A 20,103-nucleotide genomic window follows, 5' to 3' on the forward strand; every position below is an offset into this window, starting at 1 on the left:
AATAATAAATTCATGAAAAAGTTTATAAAATTATGTTTTAATGTTGCAAAGTTTTTCATTAATTTGATATTATTTTTCTACATTCCACTTAAATGATATTTTCTCTTAATTTTTAAATTTTTTATGATTAGGGTGCTTTGGGTGGAGACGACAAATTAAACCGTGTTGAACCTTTGATTGCTTTAACATGTTTCCAAATAAGGCCTTAGTCGTAAGTTGGACAAGTATTTTGTTAGTTATGAACATTGGGGTGATAAGTTAATCATTATTTTTTATATTAAAATTTGGAGATATTTTGGTAAATTAGAGTAAATTCTTTTAAACTATGATTTATTTATGTTTTTCCTTCCTAAACTTTAAACTCAACTTTTGCTTTAAAACACACACACACACACACACACACACACATTTTAAACTCAACAATTTAAGTGTCATCTTGTTATACTTAACTCCTTATGTTAGGGATTTTAAAGGAATCTGATCATTTGTAAAATAAATGACAAACTTATTATTTTTTTTTAGATAATAATACTTTTATTTAGTAATTTAATTTACACTTTGCCTCCCTTATTTTAGTGTCAAAGTGCAAACTAAATTAATAGATAAGAGCATTATTGTTTTAAAAATTGAATAAATGTATCATATGCTAATTTTGTATGAACCCTAAAGTTTCTCGATTTTTGTTGTTCTGTGTTGATTAGTCAAATTATTTTCAATTGTTGTGCCTTAAGTTGAGATTTACTGTTCTGCTATTCATACGAGCTTTGTTTGATTCAGACTGTCTATATGTTACCAATAGAAATCATATTTAACCGCTCTGTTTGCATCTTCTTCCTCTTGGAAAATCAATTCATAATTTTGGTATTATCTATTTGGATTTTGGTTTCTTGGCTTTGTGTTGTGATCCTTCTGATTGGATTTTGTTTTATTTATTTTTTATTTTTTTATTATCATAAGGTTAATTGATTCTTTTACTTTATGCGGACCATCTAAGATATTATCCGCTTTGTATTACGGGACACGCACTCCCTATAGCCTCCAAGCGTGTGGATCCACGTGGTGGAGTTAGATTTTCCACAGGTGTCACCATTTGTGTAGACTCCGTTTTTTATTATGGGAGTAAGCACGATTTTGTTTTTACTTTACTAAAAAACAACTTCTTAAAATTTTGTAGGTATGATACACTTATAAATTGAGTCAAGATTAAGAGTTTCTAACAAACCCATATGGGATAAATTCGGATCGCTCACATGCTTGAATTTTGATTTTTTTTTTTTTAAATTATTTTGCATTGCCATTACCGTCATAAAGTTAGTGGACAAATGGTTGACGAAAATGTGGCCGTCAGTGGCTAGGGGCAGTGGTAGTGTGTAAGAAGTTGAACTTTGATTTTATATTTTTGCGTTGTCATTATCGTCATAAAGTCAGTGGACAAATCTATAACCTATATAAAAAGTATAACGCTCTTGTCTGCTTGCTTTCTAACGTTTTCCAATCGACAAATGGAACTGCTTGGTTGTCTACCAGAAGAATTCTACTCCTTCCTCATAGAAGTAGCTGTGCATCCTCCTAGAAATTTCCAACATCGGTGCTTCATATCGGTGCTGTGCTGGACCTCTGTGCTGACCTCTTCATCAATTCGTGCCACTTGTACCGCTGCTGTTGAGGCGGTGGCTTCTCACCCAGGCTTGTTCCTGAAGTCCTAAGCTATTAAGAGGTGTAAATTGTTCAATTTCATTGCTGCAAAATCACTATCAGTTTTATCAAAGAAACCAGAAAAGGTATGCTCTTCTTCCATTTCCATTTTTCAGTTGTTGTTAAATGTGAAACATATATTCATTCTTCCATTGTCACTATTGTTGTTGTTGGTAGTGTATTTGTTGCTGTTTTTTTGGTCTATGCTTGTAACTGTTGTTTTTCATCCTCTTCCTCTTGTCTACTGTGCAATTATTTCTAACTTGTTTATTTCGAGCTCTGCTTTTGTTCCTCACAACTGTTTAATGGAGTGCCCACCATGTGCTCGACCATATGCCGAAATGAAACACACACATAAATTGACAATTAGAATGTGAAGCTTTTTATCTACCATGTACTTGACCATATGCTTAAACGAATAAACACACCAAAATTGACAATCATAATGTGAAATTATTTTTCCAAATTAAAAAAAATAAAATAAAATAAAATAAATAACTACATATGATTCACCAAATGTTGGGGAAAACTCTGGGTGTACATAGACAGCTCTGTTTTTTTTTCTTTTGTTTGTCTACTTGGCCTTTGGCCTCGATTGCACTAAAAACACAAATTAAAATAAAATAATGTGCTTCTAAACAATCAAACTTACTGACTTCATAGTGATGAAAGCTAAAATTCCAAGTATAATAACATACATATCTAATTCAAGCAAATGAGAGAGTTTTTGTTAAAGGTTTCGTGAGCTTTAGCTTTTGCATTTTTGCCCATAATTTCAGGTTTCTTTTCTTTCTCTCAAATGCAAATTTGTGGGGATGATTACACTTTATCCCAGATGGCAATCTCTTTTTATCTTTTTCATTTGAATTCCATACACTTGTGAGTTTGATAAATCCTCTTTAGTTCTTTCCTTTTGCTTCTAAGCTTTTGATGATAATTATACTCTTTTTATGATTTTTAAATTTATAGTTTGTTCATACTAAACAGCCATAAACTAGACACCGGAGCAACCTCCAAAAGTAAATATTCATTAAACACACAGTAATCTTCTCATTAAATAATTTGTTTTTCTTAAACGTTGGGATTGATATCTTCATGTAATTTTGTGTAATTAAAAAGTACAATAAAATTTGAGATGGTTGAGGTTGGGGTGATTTGGCTTCTCTAGGAATTTTTTCATACTTCTAATGTGGACCCTCTTCTGGGATGGATGGATGGATAGATAATCATGAATCATGATCATGGTGGGATCTGTGCAAAGTGGTGTTAGGGACTCTTGTGATGAGGTGAACAAAATTCTTCTGATTCCATCCAAGAAAGAGGATTGTGAATTGGCCATTGGGCTGCCCCTTTGTTCTTTTCTTTTCTTTGATGCAAAAAACCAAACAGGTAATAGCAAAAGTCACATCCCCTTTCATATAATAAAATCAATGTAATTTACCCATAAAAATTGTATAACTACTCAGTTCATCCTCACCAAAATTAAATGAAACAATTCTCAGCATACCTCACCTAATTCATAAACGAAACATCACTTCCTCTTCATTTTTTACCATATCACTCCATCCAAACAGAGAGTAAGATTCACGGAACAAAATTTCATTATAACTAATTACAAATTGAGAAGAAATAAGAACCTAAAATTTATACTGGAAACTGGAAGCACAATGGGGGAGCAGTAGCAGTGTGGCAGAGCAACTGAGATTGCAAATCCCATTTAGCCATTAAAGGATATTAATGTGACCAAATGAACAAAGATCTACTGGATACATGAAATTCAGATCTTTAACAGAATCAACATTTGACTTAAAACTAAACAGAGAGTGAAGAAGAAGAATAGCCCCAAAACACAACATAAAATTGCAATAGAAGGTTAAGATTGTGTTTGGACAGATGGATTTGAAATGTATTGAGCTCTAACTTTATAAAAAGATAAGAGAGTTGGTTATTATGGATAAATTACGAACTTTAAGGGGGAATATAGAGTAAATTGAGAAGAGAATTATAATACTAATATTGTACATTGTGATGTATCTTATTCTTAGCCAATGTAAAAAATTTATTGTCAAATTTCCATAAGCCAAGCATAGCAAGGCATGCATGTGGACACAAAGATGATGGTATTATTATTAATGTTTTCTTGAAGAATTTGTGTTCATCTAAGTATGTTATTCCCAGGCTCAGGGTCAATACATTTGGTCATTGATCTAAAGAGGAAGCTTGGACACTGTTAGACCTGTCGGAGGCTCGGGCTTAGTTTTGAAGTTATTCCTTTTTTTTTTTTTTTTCTCGTCAATTTCACATATAGTTTCTATATAAAGTACATTTTGAAAAAAATTTCCTCATTTTTTATAACTGCAGCTTTTTTAATATATTCATTGAAGCCTTTTAAAAAAATTAGAAGAAATTAGTTAGTTTGGAGAAGTAAGAAGATAAGAGGCTTTTTTTTATTTATTTTTTATTTTTTATTTTATTCTGGTGATTGGGAAGCTATTGGTGGTGACGGTACTGCTTAGTTATTCAGCCATGGGTGATCTTAAAATGTATAGTTAAAGAATATGTGACCTGTGTAGAGGAAGCTATTGCCAGAGTAAGTAGAGGACAAATTCGGTAGTTTCGAGGTCCATTTATTATTATTTTCTCTTTTTCTGGTTTCACATTTGGCTAACTGTATAAAAGAGTGATGATAATTATTACAAAATAATGAATTTGGAAGACATTGCAGTGGTCAATTGAAGCTACATCTTTCAACTTTGATGTCGTTCGTGGTGCTAGAATTGGGATAGGTATGTTGTTATTGACATTAATTACTACCCAACATATGCAGAGATGCCATCATATGAACAATGTGTGTCGATGAGTTACCCTCCTTTTGGCTGTCGTAATGTTATCATCTCTTATCAAAAGAACAAAACTAACACGTGAGGTTGTTTTGTCAGCTTTTCTTGCTAGATATCTGAAACAAGAAAGCTTCAAATTTCGATTGCTGGCAACTGATCGATCATGAGAAATAAGTGAGGCAGGATGATGGGGCAGTTTATTGTTGTAACCAATTAGGAAAGAGGAAAAGGAGAACCCCATTCAAGTCTGAGTATTTGAATCAAATACACATTAGAATGTCTTGACTTATTGGTTCATTGGCTGACTGAGTTCAATTAGGGGAATTTACCCAAATAGCGATCATTCTCTTGGTTTATGGGTTGAAGCAGTCTGTTTGCTTTTGACAGTATTACGTGGTTTTTATTGTTGTTTTGATTATGCATATGCATATTAGTTTGTGCCATGGAGATTGTACTTCTAAAATTTTCAGAAATTGTTATGACAGTTAGTTTGTCCTCTCACTTCTGAGGCATTCATATTTCCTTACAGATTGTGCCTCTAATACTTTTAGCAATTTTAAATAATGACGTTTTTCCAATTTCTTTATATTTTCATGTTAAATTTTCTTGCACCATATGTACTTTGGGTTTATGTTCAGTTTCCTTTGAACGAGCTAACGGATTAAGAAGTGATCTTAGCACAATGAAGTAGTGAATTTAAGAATTTAGCATAATTTTTATGTTAATACTAACAATTGATTTGCTAGAAAGTCATTTGCTTTAGACACTTGTCAAAAAGAAAAAAAAATATGTTGAAAGTATATTTGAAGTATTTTGGGTTAGACAATTGGGCTGCATGGATTGATGTATTTTGTTGGAGTTTAACAAACAATTGGAAGTAAATATATTGAAAGTACCAAGCAATTATTGTTTGTGAGTTTCCTTGAGTTGACCCTGATTTTTTGAGCATCTTCTAAGTTGACCTAGAGCCTGGTGGTAAGCTTGTTTAGATTTGGGCTTCTTTCAGTCATGTAGGGTAGGTCTGCGTTATTTTGTACAGTATTCTTTTGTTTATCTCTTGATGCTGCAGATTCTTGATCAAGTATCGACAAAGAATAATAAAGAATAATACTATTTTGGTCTTGTCCTTTGACTTTTGTTTTAGGAAATGTCACGGAAGATAAGGTACTGGTTTGGATTCTGACATATTAAGCATTAGCATGCTAATAAAAAGTATGATAGCATGCATTGCGTCCATGTGTAGATGGGAAATTAAAGATAATAATTCCAAACTTCTCCATTATTATTTATTATTTATGCTCTGAACACTACAGGCTTTGATTCTTCAAGGGATTAAGAAAAAGCAACTGTGTGAAACTTTTTTTTTCCCTTTTTTTTCTTTTTCTTGTAGATGTAAGTTGGTGACAATTTAGATTTCTTGACGACGATTTTGCTCCTCCAATATCCATGTACACATTAATGGAATACGTGAATGTATAGTTCTTCGTAAGAAAATCCTTGACCCCATTACACTAACATATTTTTCTTGTATTTTATTAACAATTAATCGTATTTTATTAACAATTAATCATATTTGTATTTTTGTCTGTACATAGTCCATGAGCATAGTTCTTCGTGATGTGGATGGGTTTCATTTATCTGGAAAATTTAAAAAAATGGAGAAACGGCTACTAATTTAATGTTGATACACTATGCCACGACCCCCACGCGCGGAGCGCGTGGGGGTCCAACTAGTGTTTGACGAAAATGTGGCCGGCAGCAACTAGGGGAATTACGAAAATGATTTATAAATCTATGTTCTAAAATGAGATGATTAGCTAATGTTTTGAGAACATATAAACGAGAAAGAGTTACTTTAAATATTTAAATACACTGTTATATTATTTGAATGTAAAAAGAGTCTAACTTTTGGGATATAATAGTACTACCCAAAAAATTATGGATAAAGAAGTTTTGGAAGTTATTGCAGTGTACATTGTTAAAAAATATGAGGTAATTACACTTTTCACTTCTATGGTTTGACTCAAATTTTACTTTAATTCTTATAATTTTAATTTAAATAATTTGGTTCATATAGTTTAAGTCTAATTTAATTTAGTCATTTCGTCTAAATTGGAGGTTAAAAATAATCAATTTTGGGACACTAATCAATTTTTTAAGGTTTCAATTTGATTCTTCCATTTAAATTAAAGATTAAAATTTAAAATTAACAATTTTGGAATCTTTGTCAATTTTCTAACGTGTATACATAGACAAAATTATTAAAAATTTAGAAAGAAAAACCAAATTATATATACCATATGCACTTTATTATAATATTCATAACTTTTTTTATAATTTTTTTTTTTATCAAATTAATGTTGTAACATTTCTTACTACTACGTAACATTTACAACTCATCATTCATAAGAGCATCTCTAACAGTATAGCCATTCTCTCTTTTCAGCCATAGAAGCGAGCATGGAAGGGTGAAAGACTGCTCTAGCAGATTCGCTTAAGCATCGTTGAAATGGTTGTGAGCTACAGTACCTCACAGGCAAGCGAGGTACTGTTCATGGGCTTTTCAATTTTTTATTTGTTTTTGCATCCTGAGTTTTGTTTTTGGAGGTAAAGCTGGGCCAAAAACCTTGGCCGGTCGTCTGGCTGGATGTCCACCCGGACGTCCGACCCCCATTTGGGCTGGACTGCTTCGGCTGCTGCTGTGATGGGCTGTTTAGGTGCTATTTTGGGCTGAAATTAACACCTGATTAAGCATATTTTTTTCACTCCAAATTTCATGTGTTGTATTTTCACCTGATTAAGCATATTTTTTCACTCCAAACATCATATGTGCTGAAATTAACACCTGAAGTCAGTTTGTTTGTTTTTGTTTATTTTATTTTATTTTATTTTTTTATTATATATATATATATATATGGGAAAGAAGGTAGTTAAAGTATAAGAATATTTTAATAGAAGATAGCTAATATAGATAGCCTTGTTGGAGTGTGTATTAAAAAAATGACTAGTTAAAATAGTAAAGTGCAATTTTGAATAGCTATTTTGACTATCCTTGTTGGAGATGCTCTAATATAACCACAAGTTCATAACGTAAAGTATATATATAAAAAAAAAAAAAATTAAAATTAAAAATTGAACATGTTACAAGTTGTTATGAGCCAGAGCGGGAACGGTATTGTAACCCTGGTCAACATTTGTTATACTATCTCCGGTCTACTCTTGTCGCCAAACCAATACAAATCAAAGGTTGTTCTTTGCTAGTTACATGGCTCTCCTTGTTCATGTTCATGTTCATGTTCTTGTTCTTGTCCTCTTTTGTGTAAATTGTTGTTGTAATGTTAATAATGATGAAAATCAGCAGCAACTCCACCACAAGAACAATCCTTATTCTTCTTCTTGTGGAGATATCCATAACATCACCTTCCCCTTTCTACTTAAATCTGACCCACACGACAACCGTGGAATTAAGTATTTGGAACTTGAGTGCGAGAACAATCAGACGGTACTATACTTGTTATCTTGTAAATACTACGTGCAGGCTATCAACTACAGCAGCCACCATATCAGTCTGGTGGATGTGGGAATACAGAGGAATAATTGCTCCACTCTTCCTCTTCATTCTCTAACTCCTGACAACTTTACTAATACATTAGATTACAATATTAAGGATTCAATAGTAGTGTTTTTTAAGTTAAAAAAAAAAATACTAGTGTTTTTGAGTGTGAAAACCCAGCAAAATCTCCTCTCTACATAGAAACTAATAATATTAGTGATTCTTGTAAAAATGGAGGAGGAGGAGAGGAGGAGGAGGAGGAGGAGAGCATTCCTATGTTTTGGTCAGAGACTACTTGTCGTGGTCAGATGTTGAAAACTTGTGCAGTGTCGACATGATTTTCCCGGCAAGGATGATTTCAGGACGTAACATTTCGAGCTTCTTGGACGTCCACAGTGTGTTGGCTGATGGATTTGACCTTGTTTACTATCAGTTCATGAGTTGCAATTTTTTCTGCAGGATAATAGGTGCGTATGCAACACTTTCGTCATTCCTATTTTGTTCTCAATTCATGAAATTTTACTCTCTTTTTATTTTTATTTTTTGTCAAAGAAATGAGATTTTATCTCATAAGCAAGATGTCTACCATATGTACTTTTTTTAAAAAAACTAGTACTATATGTACCTTGTTACTTTTTTTTTTTTTTTTCATATATATTATGTATTTTTGTGATAAATCTTATGTTATTTTTTGATAGAGTTATGGTAATTTGATATTCAAAATTGAAATTATTCAAAAAAATTTCTGATGAAAAACTTGGTAACATTATGATAAAAAATACTTTATTTTTATTTTTTTTCTCTCACCCCTACATCATTTATATTACAAGAGTAATATAATTTTTTTTGTCTCTAACATTATTCATTTCCTGAAAAAATGCAGTTCGCTTGGAATATTTTCTCGACGGTAAGTACTCTCCCTACTCCATCCATTTTTTTTATTCTCTCAAAAATTTAGACTACAAATGTTTTTAAAAGTACACCATTGGTATTGTGATTGATGGAGAAGATAAGTAGGTGAGGTATTGTGTTGAGTGATTGAGGAACATGAGAGGCATGATAAATGATGATTTATTAGGGAGTATTAACACGTAGTACTCCGAAATTATTCTATAATTTTCCCATTGTCACATAACAATGGTTCCAAAATAAGATATTCTAAGAGGTTGGATCTTCAGCTGATTTTTTCATTGCTATTCAAGACACCTTCAATCACTTAATAATATCTCTGTTAAGAATAATTGAATGCCTCATTTGGTTTACTTGCTTTTCTCTGATTACTTCTTGTAGTTTTTGTTTCTTTTAACTGCCTTAATACACAGCTGAATATTTGTTTCACTTCTCTTACAGATCTTTTTTTTCTCATCATCAAAATCATTGGTAAATCCTCTTTCCTTTCCTTCAATGATCATAAGGGAAAAGTTATCTTCTAATATGAAGTAAATGACCCACAAGCCGGGGTCGGAACCATGAGTAGACGATTAGGGGGGCCAAAAATAAAGTTTCAACCAAATTTCGGGTCAAGATATGTTTAAACGATTTAAATAATTATTAAAATTAATAAATCATTATTAAAAATAAGTTAATAAATAATGAGAACATTCTAAATATGTTATAGAAATTTGAACTTCAATGATGAACCACTAGAAAAATACAAAGGACAAATTACGACGGCAGTCCCTGTGTTTTGCTTCTCGTGTCATTGTGGTCCTTGTAATTTTCATTGGCTCGATTTTAATCATAAATTTATGATTTTGCCTTAATTTGGTCTAATTGATTACTACTCTTAATTTTTTTTAAAGAAAATACGCACATAAATGGCATCTGTCGTATTTTTAAGGAAAAAATAATAAACTTATTCAACTCAGTAAGTTAATCTCAATCAATTTAGCGATAATTTTTCGTAAAAAATACAAACGATATTATCAATTAGACCAATTTCACAAAATCTAAAATTAAGGGTCAAATTTGAACCAATTGAAAATGTAGAGACCAAATGAGATAAGAGGCAAAATATAGAGACCAGTGGTGTAATTCACCCAAATACAAATCATAAGTAATATCACATAATTCACATTATACATGAATAGTATTATAATAATAGATTATAGATCACACTCTATAAAAAGTATATACCAAATGCTATTTTAAAACTACCTCATAATGATTCGTAACAAAGCCGTAACACTTCATAACTTTTGTCAACACAATAATTTGTAAAATTAATGTTCATAACATAACCATAATGGGAAAGACAAAAATTAATTATTTTTAAAAGAAAAAACATATCAGTAAAAGAAAAGGCTTGAAATCTTTAAAATCTCACTTTTAAATTTATCCCAAATGATATGAATGGTTACCTATCAATTATTGAATTGTGTAAGAATTAAACACTTAGGACAAAACCTTTACACACCATCACAGATGAATTTAGGAATATTATTTGAATCTTTGCAAAACTCATGACTAAAATGTACAACTTTGGGGGGCCAAGTATAATTAAGTTATACAAACTATACAATTTTCTTATACATCATATAGGATGTCGTGGAAACCAGCAGGGCCAGGCCCCCCAAATCGCCTCCTTCCGCCCCTGCCCACAAGGATATGAATATGATACATCGACGACAAAGAAAATGGAGTTACTTGATCTTCAATCACTTGTCCAAACTACGTGAGCTTGGTTCATATTTTCATAAACTTCTTCAATGATCAAATTGTTTTGAAAGACTTTTTGCCAATTATGCCCTTTTTCCTCATTTTGACATCTTGTGATTTTCATACACAGGAGGTATCCTTTCACCAAGAATCCCATTAGCATTATTTCTGCTCGCGTTTTTAATCCATAAATTTAGGAGAAGGCATTTATCGATGTTTGATAGTATTGGGGATTATCTACGAAGCCAAAACCATCTCATGCCTATTAGCTACTCTTACTCAGAGATTAAGAAGATGACCAAAGGATTCAAGGACAAATTAGGAGAAGGAGGCTATGATTCAGTATATAAAGGAAAGCTTAGAAGTGGTAATCTTGTAGCGATAAAAGTATTGGGCAAGCCCAAAGCCAATGGGCAAGAATTCATCAATGAAGTTGCTATCATAGGAAGGATTTATCATGTTAATGTGGTTCAACTAATTGGATATTGTGTCGAGAGATCTAAGCAAGCTCTTATATATGACTTCATGCCTAATGGGTCACTTGAAAAGTATACGTTTTCTCAAGAAGGAGATATCTCATTGAGTTGCAAACAAATGTATGAAATTTCTCTAGGAGTTGCTCGCGGGATTGAATATTTGCATCGAGATTGTAATATGCAGATCTTGCATTTTAATATCAAGCCTGACAACATTCTACTTGATGAGAATTTCACTCCAAAAGTTTCTGATTTTGGGCTTGCAAAATCGTATGCGACAGATGATAGTATTGTGACTTTGACAGCAGCAAGGGGAACAATGGGTTATATGGCTCCAGAGTTGTTCTACAAAAACATTGGAGGTATTTCATATAAAGCTGATGTTTATAATTTCAGAATGTTGTTGATGGAAATGGCTAGCAGGAGGAGAAATTTGAATGCCTTTGCTGAACATACAAGCCAAATTTACTTCTCTTCTTGGATTTATGATCAATTCAAAGGAGGAATGGACATACCAATGGGAGAAACCAATGAGGAGGAAAGGGTGATGGTGAAGAAGATGGTAATAGTAGCTTTGTGGTGTATACAAATGCAGCCTAGTGACCACCCTTGGATGAACAAAGTTGTGGATATGCTTGAAGGGGATGTTGAACAATTACAGATGCCTTCCAAACCTTTTATGTGCCTGCAAGAGAGGCCTATTGAAGAACATAGATTTGAGACAAATCCTACTAAGTTGTCCATGCTATCCAGTGAATGCATAAATTCTGTCACTTTGGATGTAAGTGAACCTTAAAACCGTTTTGTATCATTTCAAACACTCTGTTTTTATGTATTTTGATTGTTGACATCCTCTGTTCCTCGCGTAATTGAGGCAAACGTATATGCCAATGTATGATAGGGAAATTATGCAACCTTAGATGAAATTTTGGTATGAAAACTTGGTATTTTGTTCAAATGGCTCTGTTTGGATTGCATTTCATATTTGATCTTCTATTGATTGTTTTCACCAGTGAAGCTTCTATGGTACGGCACTGTAGTTGTTTGTAGTTCAATAAACTTTCTCCTTTTATCAAAAAAAGAATTAATCAAGAAAAAGAAATATGAAATTTTCCTATCATTTCTTCTAAAAAGATCATCATTTGATAGAATATAATGTTTCCCTTTTCTTTTTAATTCATCAATTAAAACAAATACTGAGGCTTCTTTCGCTGGTTTAGCCAAAAAATCAAAAAGTTACTAAAAAAGTCAAAAAGCCAACAACGCATACCAAAAAGTCAAAGATTCTCTTTTCTCTCTACTTTTTGCACATTTTTTCGTAAAAAGTCAAAAAGTCATCTCAAATATACTAGTTTTTTTTAATTCATATTTTAGTCAAATAATAAAAAAGTTACTAAATTAGCCTGTTCCCAAACGAGGCCTGAGTTTGCATTGCTTTCTTTGAAATTTAGCTCCCAACTATTCATCTCATTTTTGTTTGAACAACTTGCTCTTTTCTTGTTAATTTGGCTGCAATTAGTTTATTCATTTTTTTCCTATTTGGCTGTGTTGGAAATTATAACAAAAATAAAAGATTACTCAAAAAACAAAAAGTGGAAACACAAAATAGTCAAAAACAGAATTTGGGTCTTTTTAAGACCAAACGATGTGATTAATATTTGGGACAATTATGAACTATGGACTAACTTGTTTATTAAAAAGTCATATTCTAATTTTTAGTGATAAATTTATTATTATAAAATATTTTTTAAACTATATAATTTAATTTTTTTACATTTATCACATCATATTTCAATACAAATTAACAAAAATAAAATAAAACTTACAAACACATTTTAAAAAAGTCAAAATATCCAATCCTTTTATCAATTTGATAAATTTATTATATCATTATTTGTACTAAATAATTATTTCACAACCACAAAACACATTTAAAAAAATTCAAATTTGTTCTCATTATTAAAATAAGAGGTAAATACGTAAAAATAAATAAATAAACAAATTATGAATAAATAAGTCTTATTAATAAAACAGGTCAATAATCAACCTATCTACTCCAAAATTGGGTACGCTCTATCTGGATCAGTAACTTTCTTCGGTTCGAACGCGGCGAGTCGACTCATCTGCTCTTTGGGGGTGTTTGTTTCAGCTTTTCAGAGTTAACTTATGACTTTTAGCTTTGAAAAAGTTATTTTGGACTGTTTGGTTAAACTTCTTTCAAACAGCTTCTAATTCTAACAGTTTATTTTAACTCAAAAAAGCTGATTATGAGAAGCTGCTCACCCTTTGCTTCTAAGTATCAGCTTCTGCTGTGGACATGTTAATTTTTGGTTATACTCTTAAATTTTTTTATTTTTTATTTTTTTAAAAATAGAAAAAGACCCAAATGGACTATAGATTATTATTATTATTTTTTATGAGAAATGTAGACAAACAAAAAATAAAAATTAATTAAAAAAGCTATTTCACAGCTTATTTAACAAACACTACTCAGCAACTTAAATTTATAATCCAACAGTTACACCAAACAGATTAACAACTTTTGATTAAAATCATAATCTATAATCTGTTAAGTTATAATTTATAAGTTGTTTTAACAGGTACACCAAACGGGGCCTTTGGAGTCAGCTTCAACAAAAAGATGAGGTGAGCCCTAAAAAGCTAGAAGAAGAGGAATCAGAAATTAAAAAAAAAAAAAAAAAAAAAAGAAGAAGAAGATTCGAAAAGAAGATGAAGACAATCATGAAGATGAAGATGACGAATTTGATTGGAGGTTCCGAACCCACTCGTTACGGCGATTGGGAGCGAAACGGTATTTAGCATTTTTAAATTTGAGTTTAGCGGTTGAGTATTAAGATTGAATGATGAATGAATGAAGGGTTATTATACTTTATACCCAAAATTATCATCAAATTGTTTATTTAATCCTGAACTATTGATCGAGTATATTAAGTTTCTAAAGTTTATTTAGTTCATAAATTATCGATTATATTAAGTTCTTAAAATATTTAACTTAAATTTATTTAGTCCTGAAATAATTATAAAATTAAAATATAAGTTTATAAGTATTATAAATTAGTAAAATACTCTATTTAGTTAAAATTTTATTTCAGAAAAATTTAAAATTTTTTGTTGCGTTTGGTAGAGTTTTGTAATTATGATTTGAGAGTATTAGTTGCATTTTGAGTTTGTGAGGTTTGGAATTATGATTTGAGTGTAGAAAATTTGTTTGGTAAAGAGTTTTAATTTGAGTGGGGAATTGTTGATGTGACATTTGATATTTGATACAAAAATTTACAACTCATAACCAAACACACAACTCAAAATTATATACAAAACTCATAAAAAAAAATTTAAAAAATACAAAAAATATTTTTATTTAATATATAAAACATAACATGTGTCAATTCTAAAAAAAAAAAAATTCACTGGCGGCGACGTCCTGTGGGACGTCCGGGGGGTCGACCAGGGGACATTTGGGTGATAGAGTTTTCAAAGCAAAGCGTGGAATTGATTTTTAAAAATCGTAAACAAACACGCAACTCAAAAACACACCTGAAATCACATTTCCAGAACACAACCAAATAGAGCCACATTTCTTTAAAAAGTGTTTTATTTCGTTGTGTGTTTGTATTAGATAGAATAAAAATTTAAGAATTTTTTGTAATAAAACCTTAATTAGGTAAGGTACTTTACTAATTTATAATACCTACGGGCATATATTTTATTTTTATAATCCTTTTAGAGACTAAATATGTTTGAATTAAACATTTTAAGACTTAGATTCAATTAATAGTTCAGGGGCTAAATAGAATTTGACTTATACTTTAAGGATTGAGTAGACTCAATCGATAGTTCAAGAACTAAGTAGACAATTTGTTAGTAATTTAGGGTAAAAAGTGTAATAAACCCATGAATAAATTTTATTGTTGTTTGATGTTTCTACTTTTTCTCTTTCTCTTTGATTTTGATTGTTGATGATGGTTGAAATTGGAGACTTAAACTCACCATGCTTCCTAGAAGAAAAGATTTCCTGTAGATTGGTCATTGGTGTTATGCATGCTGATATACATATACTACTTTGGTATGAATACATAAAAAACATAAACCTTTATGATACAAAGTGCCCCATTGTAAGATGATAATTAATACAAAGGCCATGTTCAAGATGTATTATTGAAAACTATAGTAATACATCAATACACAATTAATTCTAAATGCAATTGCTGAGAACATGAGATTAATTTCTATCATACATTATACAATCATTAAAATTTCCCATAAAATATCACTAATTTATTCTCTCACTCATATTCAGCAATTACATCTAACTCACTAGTAAAAGTTGTACCACCCATTGTTCGCCTCGTTGGCATTGGATTTGTGGAGGAAAACGGGCTGGGAGGAACTATCAGAGTGCCTTCATCTCCCTCCAGCATTTGCACCACAACTTTCATCGATGGCTAGTCTATTGGACACCACTGTATGCACCAAAGTCCCACCATTGTTAGTTTCTTCACAATCTTTGCATCTCCCCCCTCATCAATTTGAAATCCTAGCTCTTCTCCTTTATCCAAACGCTAGTAAATCCATTCTGGAAAGTAAGTTTCGCTTGTGTGCTTTGTTATAGTAATTTGCCTCACTCTAACAATTTCTAGCAACAACATTTCAAAACTATAAATATCTTATTTGTCTGACACATTCCCAAAGTTTCTAGAGAACACTTCAGGTGCAATGTAACCCATAATCCTTCTAGCAACAGTCATTGATATTGCACTTTGTTCATTTGAACATAATTTTGCTAAACCAAAATCAAAGATCTTTGCATTGAACTTGTGGTCTAACAAGATGTTGTGACTCATGAGGTTTAATATCAAAGTGGAGCATTCGTTGATCATACCTTAAGTGAAGATATTCAATTCCCATAGCTAAGCCAAGAGCAATGTCTTGCAATATTTCCCAACCAAGTGAACGCTTTTGTTGATCAGAGGCTATAAACTTTTCAAGTGAATTGTTCGGTAAGGACTCATAAAGCAAAGCTCTTCTGAATCCGTTAGCAGAGTATCCTACCAAGCGGACCACATTGATATGGACCAAAACTTGAGGGACTAAAATGATAAGAAATTCATACTTTATGAATCAAAATTGTCTTTTATTCATATATTTTGTTAACAAATGTTAAACTTAGGATCAAATTGACTCAAATTGACAATTTTGAGGACCAAAATCACAAATTGAAACTTAAAGGATTAAAATGAAAAACAATGCATATTTTAGGAACTAAATATGTCCTTTGTCATATTATTAAAAAGCATAAATTTTAATTATAGTCCTTGAAGTTTAACATTTTTTTCGTTTCAGTTTTTAAAATTTTAATTTTGTCAATTAAGTCCTTAAAGTATTAAATTGGAATCAATTTAGCCTGTAAGATAATATAAAAATAAAACATATGCCCAAAGATTATATAAAATTGTTATAAGGCCCACATTTTAATTTATTATTAACTTAATTATCCTCTGCACTTGTGTTTTAGAATTGATATCAGAGTTTAATTTCTTAGTTTTGTCATATTAATATATGAGCATTAGATACATTGAAGAAATCGAATAAAATAATTTAAATAATCGTACTGCATTACAAATAATTATCGAACAAAATACTACTATCATTGGGTTATTAAAAGAACTTAACGAAAATGTTAAAGAAAATCAATTAGAAATTATACATTAAGTTTGACATCTATTATTAGATAAAAGTAATCAGTTAGCTCTTGTAGAAAATAATACAGATAATTATCCTTATCCTTATCCTTACTTTTGCAAGGAACTCTCCAAGGGAACGTTTTGAATTAATACCACCACAAAAATGAAAAATTGATCTAAGTAATTATAATTTGAGGGACCTACGTGTAGGTTCTAATAGGTGAATTTATTTGTCTAACAGGTCCTATTATAATTAATGGCATTTTTCATCAAACACTATTAAAAAACGTTACTAATTGTTAATTTTCAACGACCGTTTGAAAATTGTCACAAAAAATATCATTAATGATAAGTTTTAGTGGCAGTTTAAAAAAACCGTTACAAAAAAATCATTTATTTTCAACTTTCAACAACAGTTTGAAAATTTTATCATAGAAAAAGTCAGTAATGATAAGTTTTAGTGACAATTTATAAAAATCGTGACGAAAAAAGTCACTAATTGTCAATTTTTAGCAACATATATATGCAAAAAACCGTTACAAAAAATTATTTTTAGTGACAATTTTACTAAGACTTATTTTCAATATGACTTCATGGAAATTAAGTCCTGATGATACTACTTGTCCCAGAGGGATGGGTCGGGCTGATCCACGTCTCCCACACCGTTGTCCGATCGCTGGATCCACAGAGAAACCTGTACAAGAGTCCAACGGGGAACGAGAGTCCCCCAGCGAACCCTCCGATGAGCAAGTTAGAAGAGAGAGATTAATGGAATATAGAGATAGGATGATGATAAAGAACTTAACTTTCTTTTTGTCTTAGAAACCTGCTTATATCCTTTGTTCATCATTTCCTTGTCCACTCTAACATGTCATGCTGGCCGAAAGTCTATGTTCTAGCCTGCCTTGTTCATGGTGAGGCTGTTCTGTTCCGACGTGAAGGGGTTATTGCATTAAATGCTGCAAGGAACCTCATTAATAGCTGATGTGTGGTGTAATTAAGGGTGTGCGCGGTGCGGGTCAGTGCGTTTTGAGAGAAAAATAGAAACCGTATGGCGGGTGGCGGATTGATAAAAGTGTCACTAGAATTTGTCATTTTCCTTATCAAAAACAGGCGGTTCGGTTGGCAAATAATGGCGGATTTGCCTTGGCGGTTCGGGCAGATTGGCGGTTTATAAAAAATATAATTTAAATTACAAAACTTAAATCAAAGAGTAAAAACAAGACGAGAGATATCGTGATGTTAAGCATCTTGCGAAGCTTTCTTCTGATGCAGCAAATGTAGCAACAACATGATAATATCAACGACTATGCCATCAGTTCATTACAAGTATCTGTGTAAGCTACAATGATCAAATACAATACATAAAATTAATATCATTCAGGGTTTACAATATATTGAAAATGTTTACTGTTGAAAAGTATTTAGATTGAAAAGTGAGCTGATGCAAGTTTGCAACGTGGCCAGAAAAAAAAAAAAAAAAAAAAAAAAGATTGAAAAATGAATTGGAATCCAACTTTATTTTGGATTACTGACATCTTGAATTCCCCTCGAGCAGTAATGTAATACTATATTCTAAGGTATAGAACAACAAGCAAACTTAAGTAAAAAAGAATTTTTAGAATCTTATAAAACATGATTTAATAGCGGTGCGGGTCGGTGCGGTTTGGAAGAAAAATAGAAACCGGCGGATTGATAAAAGTGTCACTAGAATTTGTCATTTTTCTTACCAAAAACCGGCGGTTCGATTGGTAAATAATAACGAATTTGCCTTGACGGTGCGGTTCGGTACGGTTTTGACGGTTTTAGTAGTTTCGACGGTATTATGCACACCCCTAGGTGTAATAACTCTGCAGGATCTTTGTCTGCTTATGTGGCTGGTTCTTCTCTTGACAAGTGTTTAGATGTCATTGGTTCTTGGTGCAATATTGGGCTCCAATAATGTTGAGCTTTAGTGTTTGAATCAGCATTGGGTTTTAAGTAGTGGGCCAAAAACCCCTATGGGCCTACCTATGTCAGTCGTCCCCAATTTTCGAATGCAGTTTCAGTCCAACGAAGGGAATAAGAAAGAAGACGGGGGTTGTGGCTAGTCGAATGAGAGAAGATCGACTGGAAGGAGGGCCGACCGCAAAGGATTATCGAGTGAGAAGGCCGATCGCGAAGGGTGACTGAGAGGGGGGGTCAACCGTGAGATGGGCCGACCGCGAAGGGTGACCGAGAGGGGGGGTCGACCGTGAGGTGGGCCGACCGCGAAGTGTGACCGAGAGGGGGGCCGATTGCGAAGGGTGACCGAGTGATAAGAGAGGATGGCAGCGCGCGGGGCTCAAAGAGCAACGGGGCACGTGGTGATGTGAAGTAGAATAGATAGGGAAGGGAAAAAGAGTAGTGGATCATGGTCGTATACGTGACATAAGCCCGTAATAAGGGGGTGATGCATTAGCAGGAAGCAAAGTGATAGGCTAATATAGGGCGTTGAAAAGGCGGGGGTGGAAGTTTTTGAAATTTTTCAAACTGGCAAAATTTAATCTTGACCCTTGGAATATAGGCAAACCGTGGGCATTTGGATTTATTCGCTTTACTTACCTTATCGCACAAAACCAGCATATCCCAAAGGTGAACTCGTTTGTTTCGTGTGACACGCCTCTGCAACATTTTACGAACTTCCTTGGGCCAGCGTCCGAAGCGATACGCAAACACGTTGGAGGAATGGCTTGAGATGGAGTGCCAGTCGTGAGGCTAGACTCATTGGGAGAAGACGACGTAGTGGAGTTGGCGGAACAATATCGAGCAGAGCGAAGGGAGGAGAGGGGAGCTGGGCAAGCGGCGCGGGCTCGCTCGACGATGATGATCGTAGCCGTTAGGCCAATTAGCCAAGTGGAGTCGGACCACTGGCACACCAAGGCCGACAAGTCTACATTTACGGAGGAGGAGTTTGAGGAGGTACGAAGGAAGTACCAAATTCCAGCGGAGGTAAAGCTGCCCACATCTAAGGAGAGGGCGTCGGACGCACGGCCGACAGAGTTCACGTTGTATGAAGAGGCACTGCGGGGGGGGCTAAGGTTACCACTTCCCCAAATAGTGGTGGACGTACTTAACAAGCTAGAAATGGTGCTAGGGCAGCTGATGCCCAGCGCATGGAAGATACTGATGGCTTGCGCGGTTTCATGGCCACGGGCGAC

General features: G+C 32.9%; 2 protein-coding genes across 11 annotated transcripts in view; both read left to right on the forward strand.

Annotated features, from left to right (window-relative positions):
* Nucleotides 1–20,103, forward strand: part of LOC114272435 (uncharacterized) — a 313,860-nt gene that overhangs the window by 24,355 nt on the left and 269,402 nt on the right. The window contains exon 1 of one of the 5 annotated variants that reach the window (XM_082882114.1): nt 13,993–14,034. The exons of the other annotated variants lie outside the window; for them this stretch is intronic. The gene's annotated coding sequence lies outside the window, so the exon portion shown is untranslated. Of the gene's footprint in view, nt 1–13,992; nt 14,035–20,103 lie in introns of those variants that run through there. 5 annotated transcript variants of the gene reach the window in all.
* LOC114298702 (rust resistance kinase Lr10-like) lies at nt 1,269–12,180 on the forward strand. Of its 6 annotated transcripts, XM_082882103.1 has the most exons (6): nt 1,269–1,781; nt 6,982–7,080; nt 8,416–8,555; nt 8,972–8,995; nt 9,439–9,468; nt 10,877–12,180. In XM_082882103.1, exons 3-6 carry the CDS (start codon nt 8,423–8,425, stop codon nt 12,016–12,018), a joined length of 1,329 nt encoding a protein of 442 aa, XP_082738229.1. In that variant the 5' UTR covers nt 1,269–1,781; nt 6,982–7,080; nt 8,416–8,422; the 3' UTR covers nt 12,019–12,180. The 6 variants fall into 6 exon arrangements, with proteins under 6 accessions (XP_082738229.1, XP_082738228.1, XP_082738230.1 ...); XM_082882102.1 differs by having other exon boundaries at nt 1,273–1,781; nt 6,982–8,555; XM_082882105.1 differs by lacking the exons at nt 1,269–1,781; nt 6,982–7,080 and adding an exon at nt 10,630–10,771 and having other exon boundaries at nt 8,470–8,555.

Source organism: Camellia sinensis, chromosome 8, assembly GCF_055761805.1.
Source record: "Camellia sinensis isolate YWXY chromosome 8, ASM5576180v1, whole genome shotgun sequence".
Lineage (NCBI taxonomy): Eukaryota > Viridiplantae > Streptophyta > Magnoliopsida > Ericales > Theaceae > Camellia > Camellia sinensis.

Coding starts and splice junctions, on each gene's coding strand:
- LOC114298702 (XM_082882103.1), top strand. CDS start 8,423: ATGATTTTCCCGGCAAGGATGATTTCAGGACGTAACATTTCGAGCTTC. Junction 8,556..8,971: donor TTTTTTCTGCAGGATAATAG/GTGCGTATGCAA, acceptor GAAAAAATGCAG/TTCGCTTGGAATATTTTCTC. Junction 8,996..9,438: donor CTTGGAATATTTTCTCGACG/GTAAGTACTCTC, acceptor CTTCTCTTACAG/ATCTTTTTTTTCTCATCATC.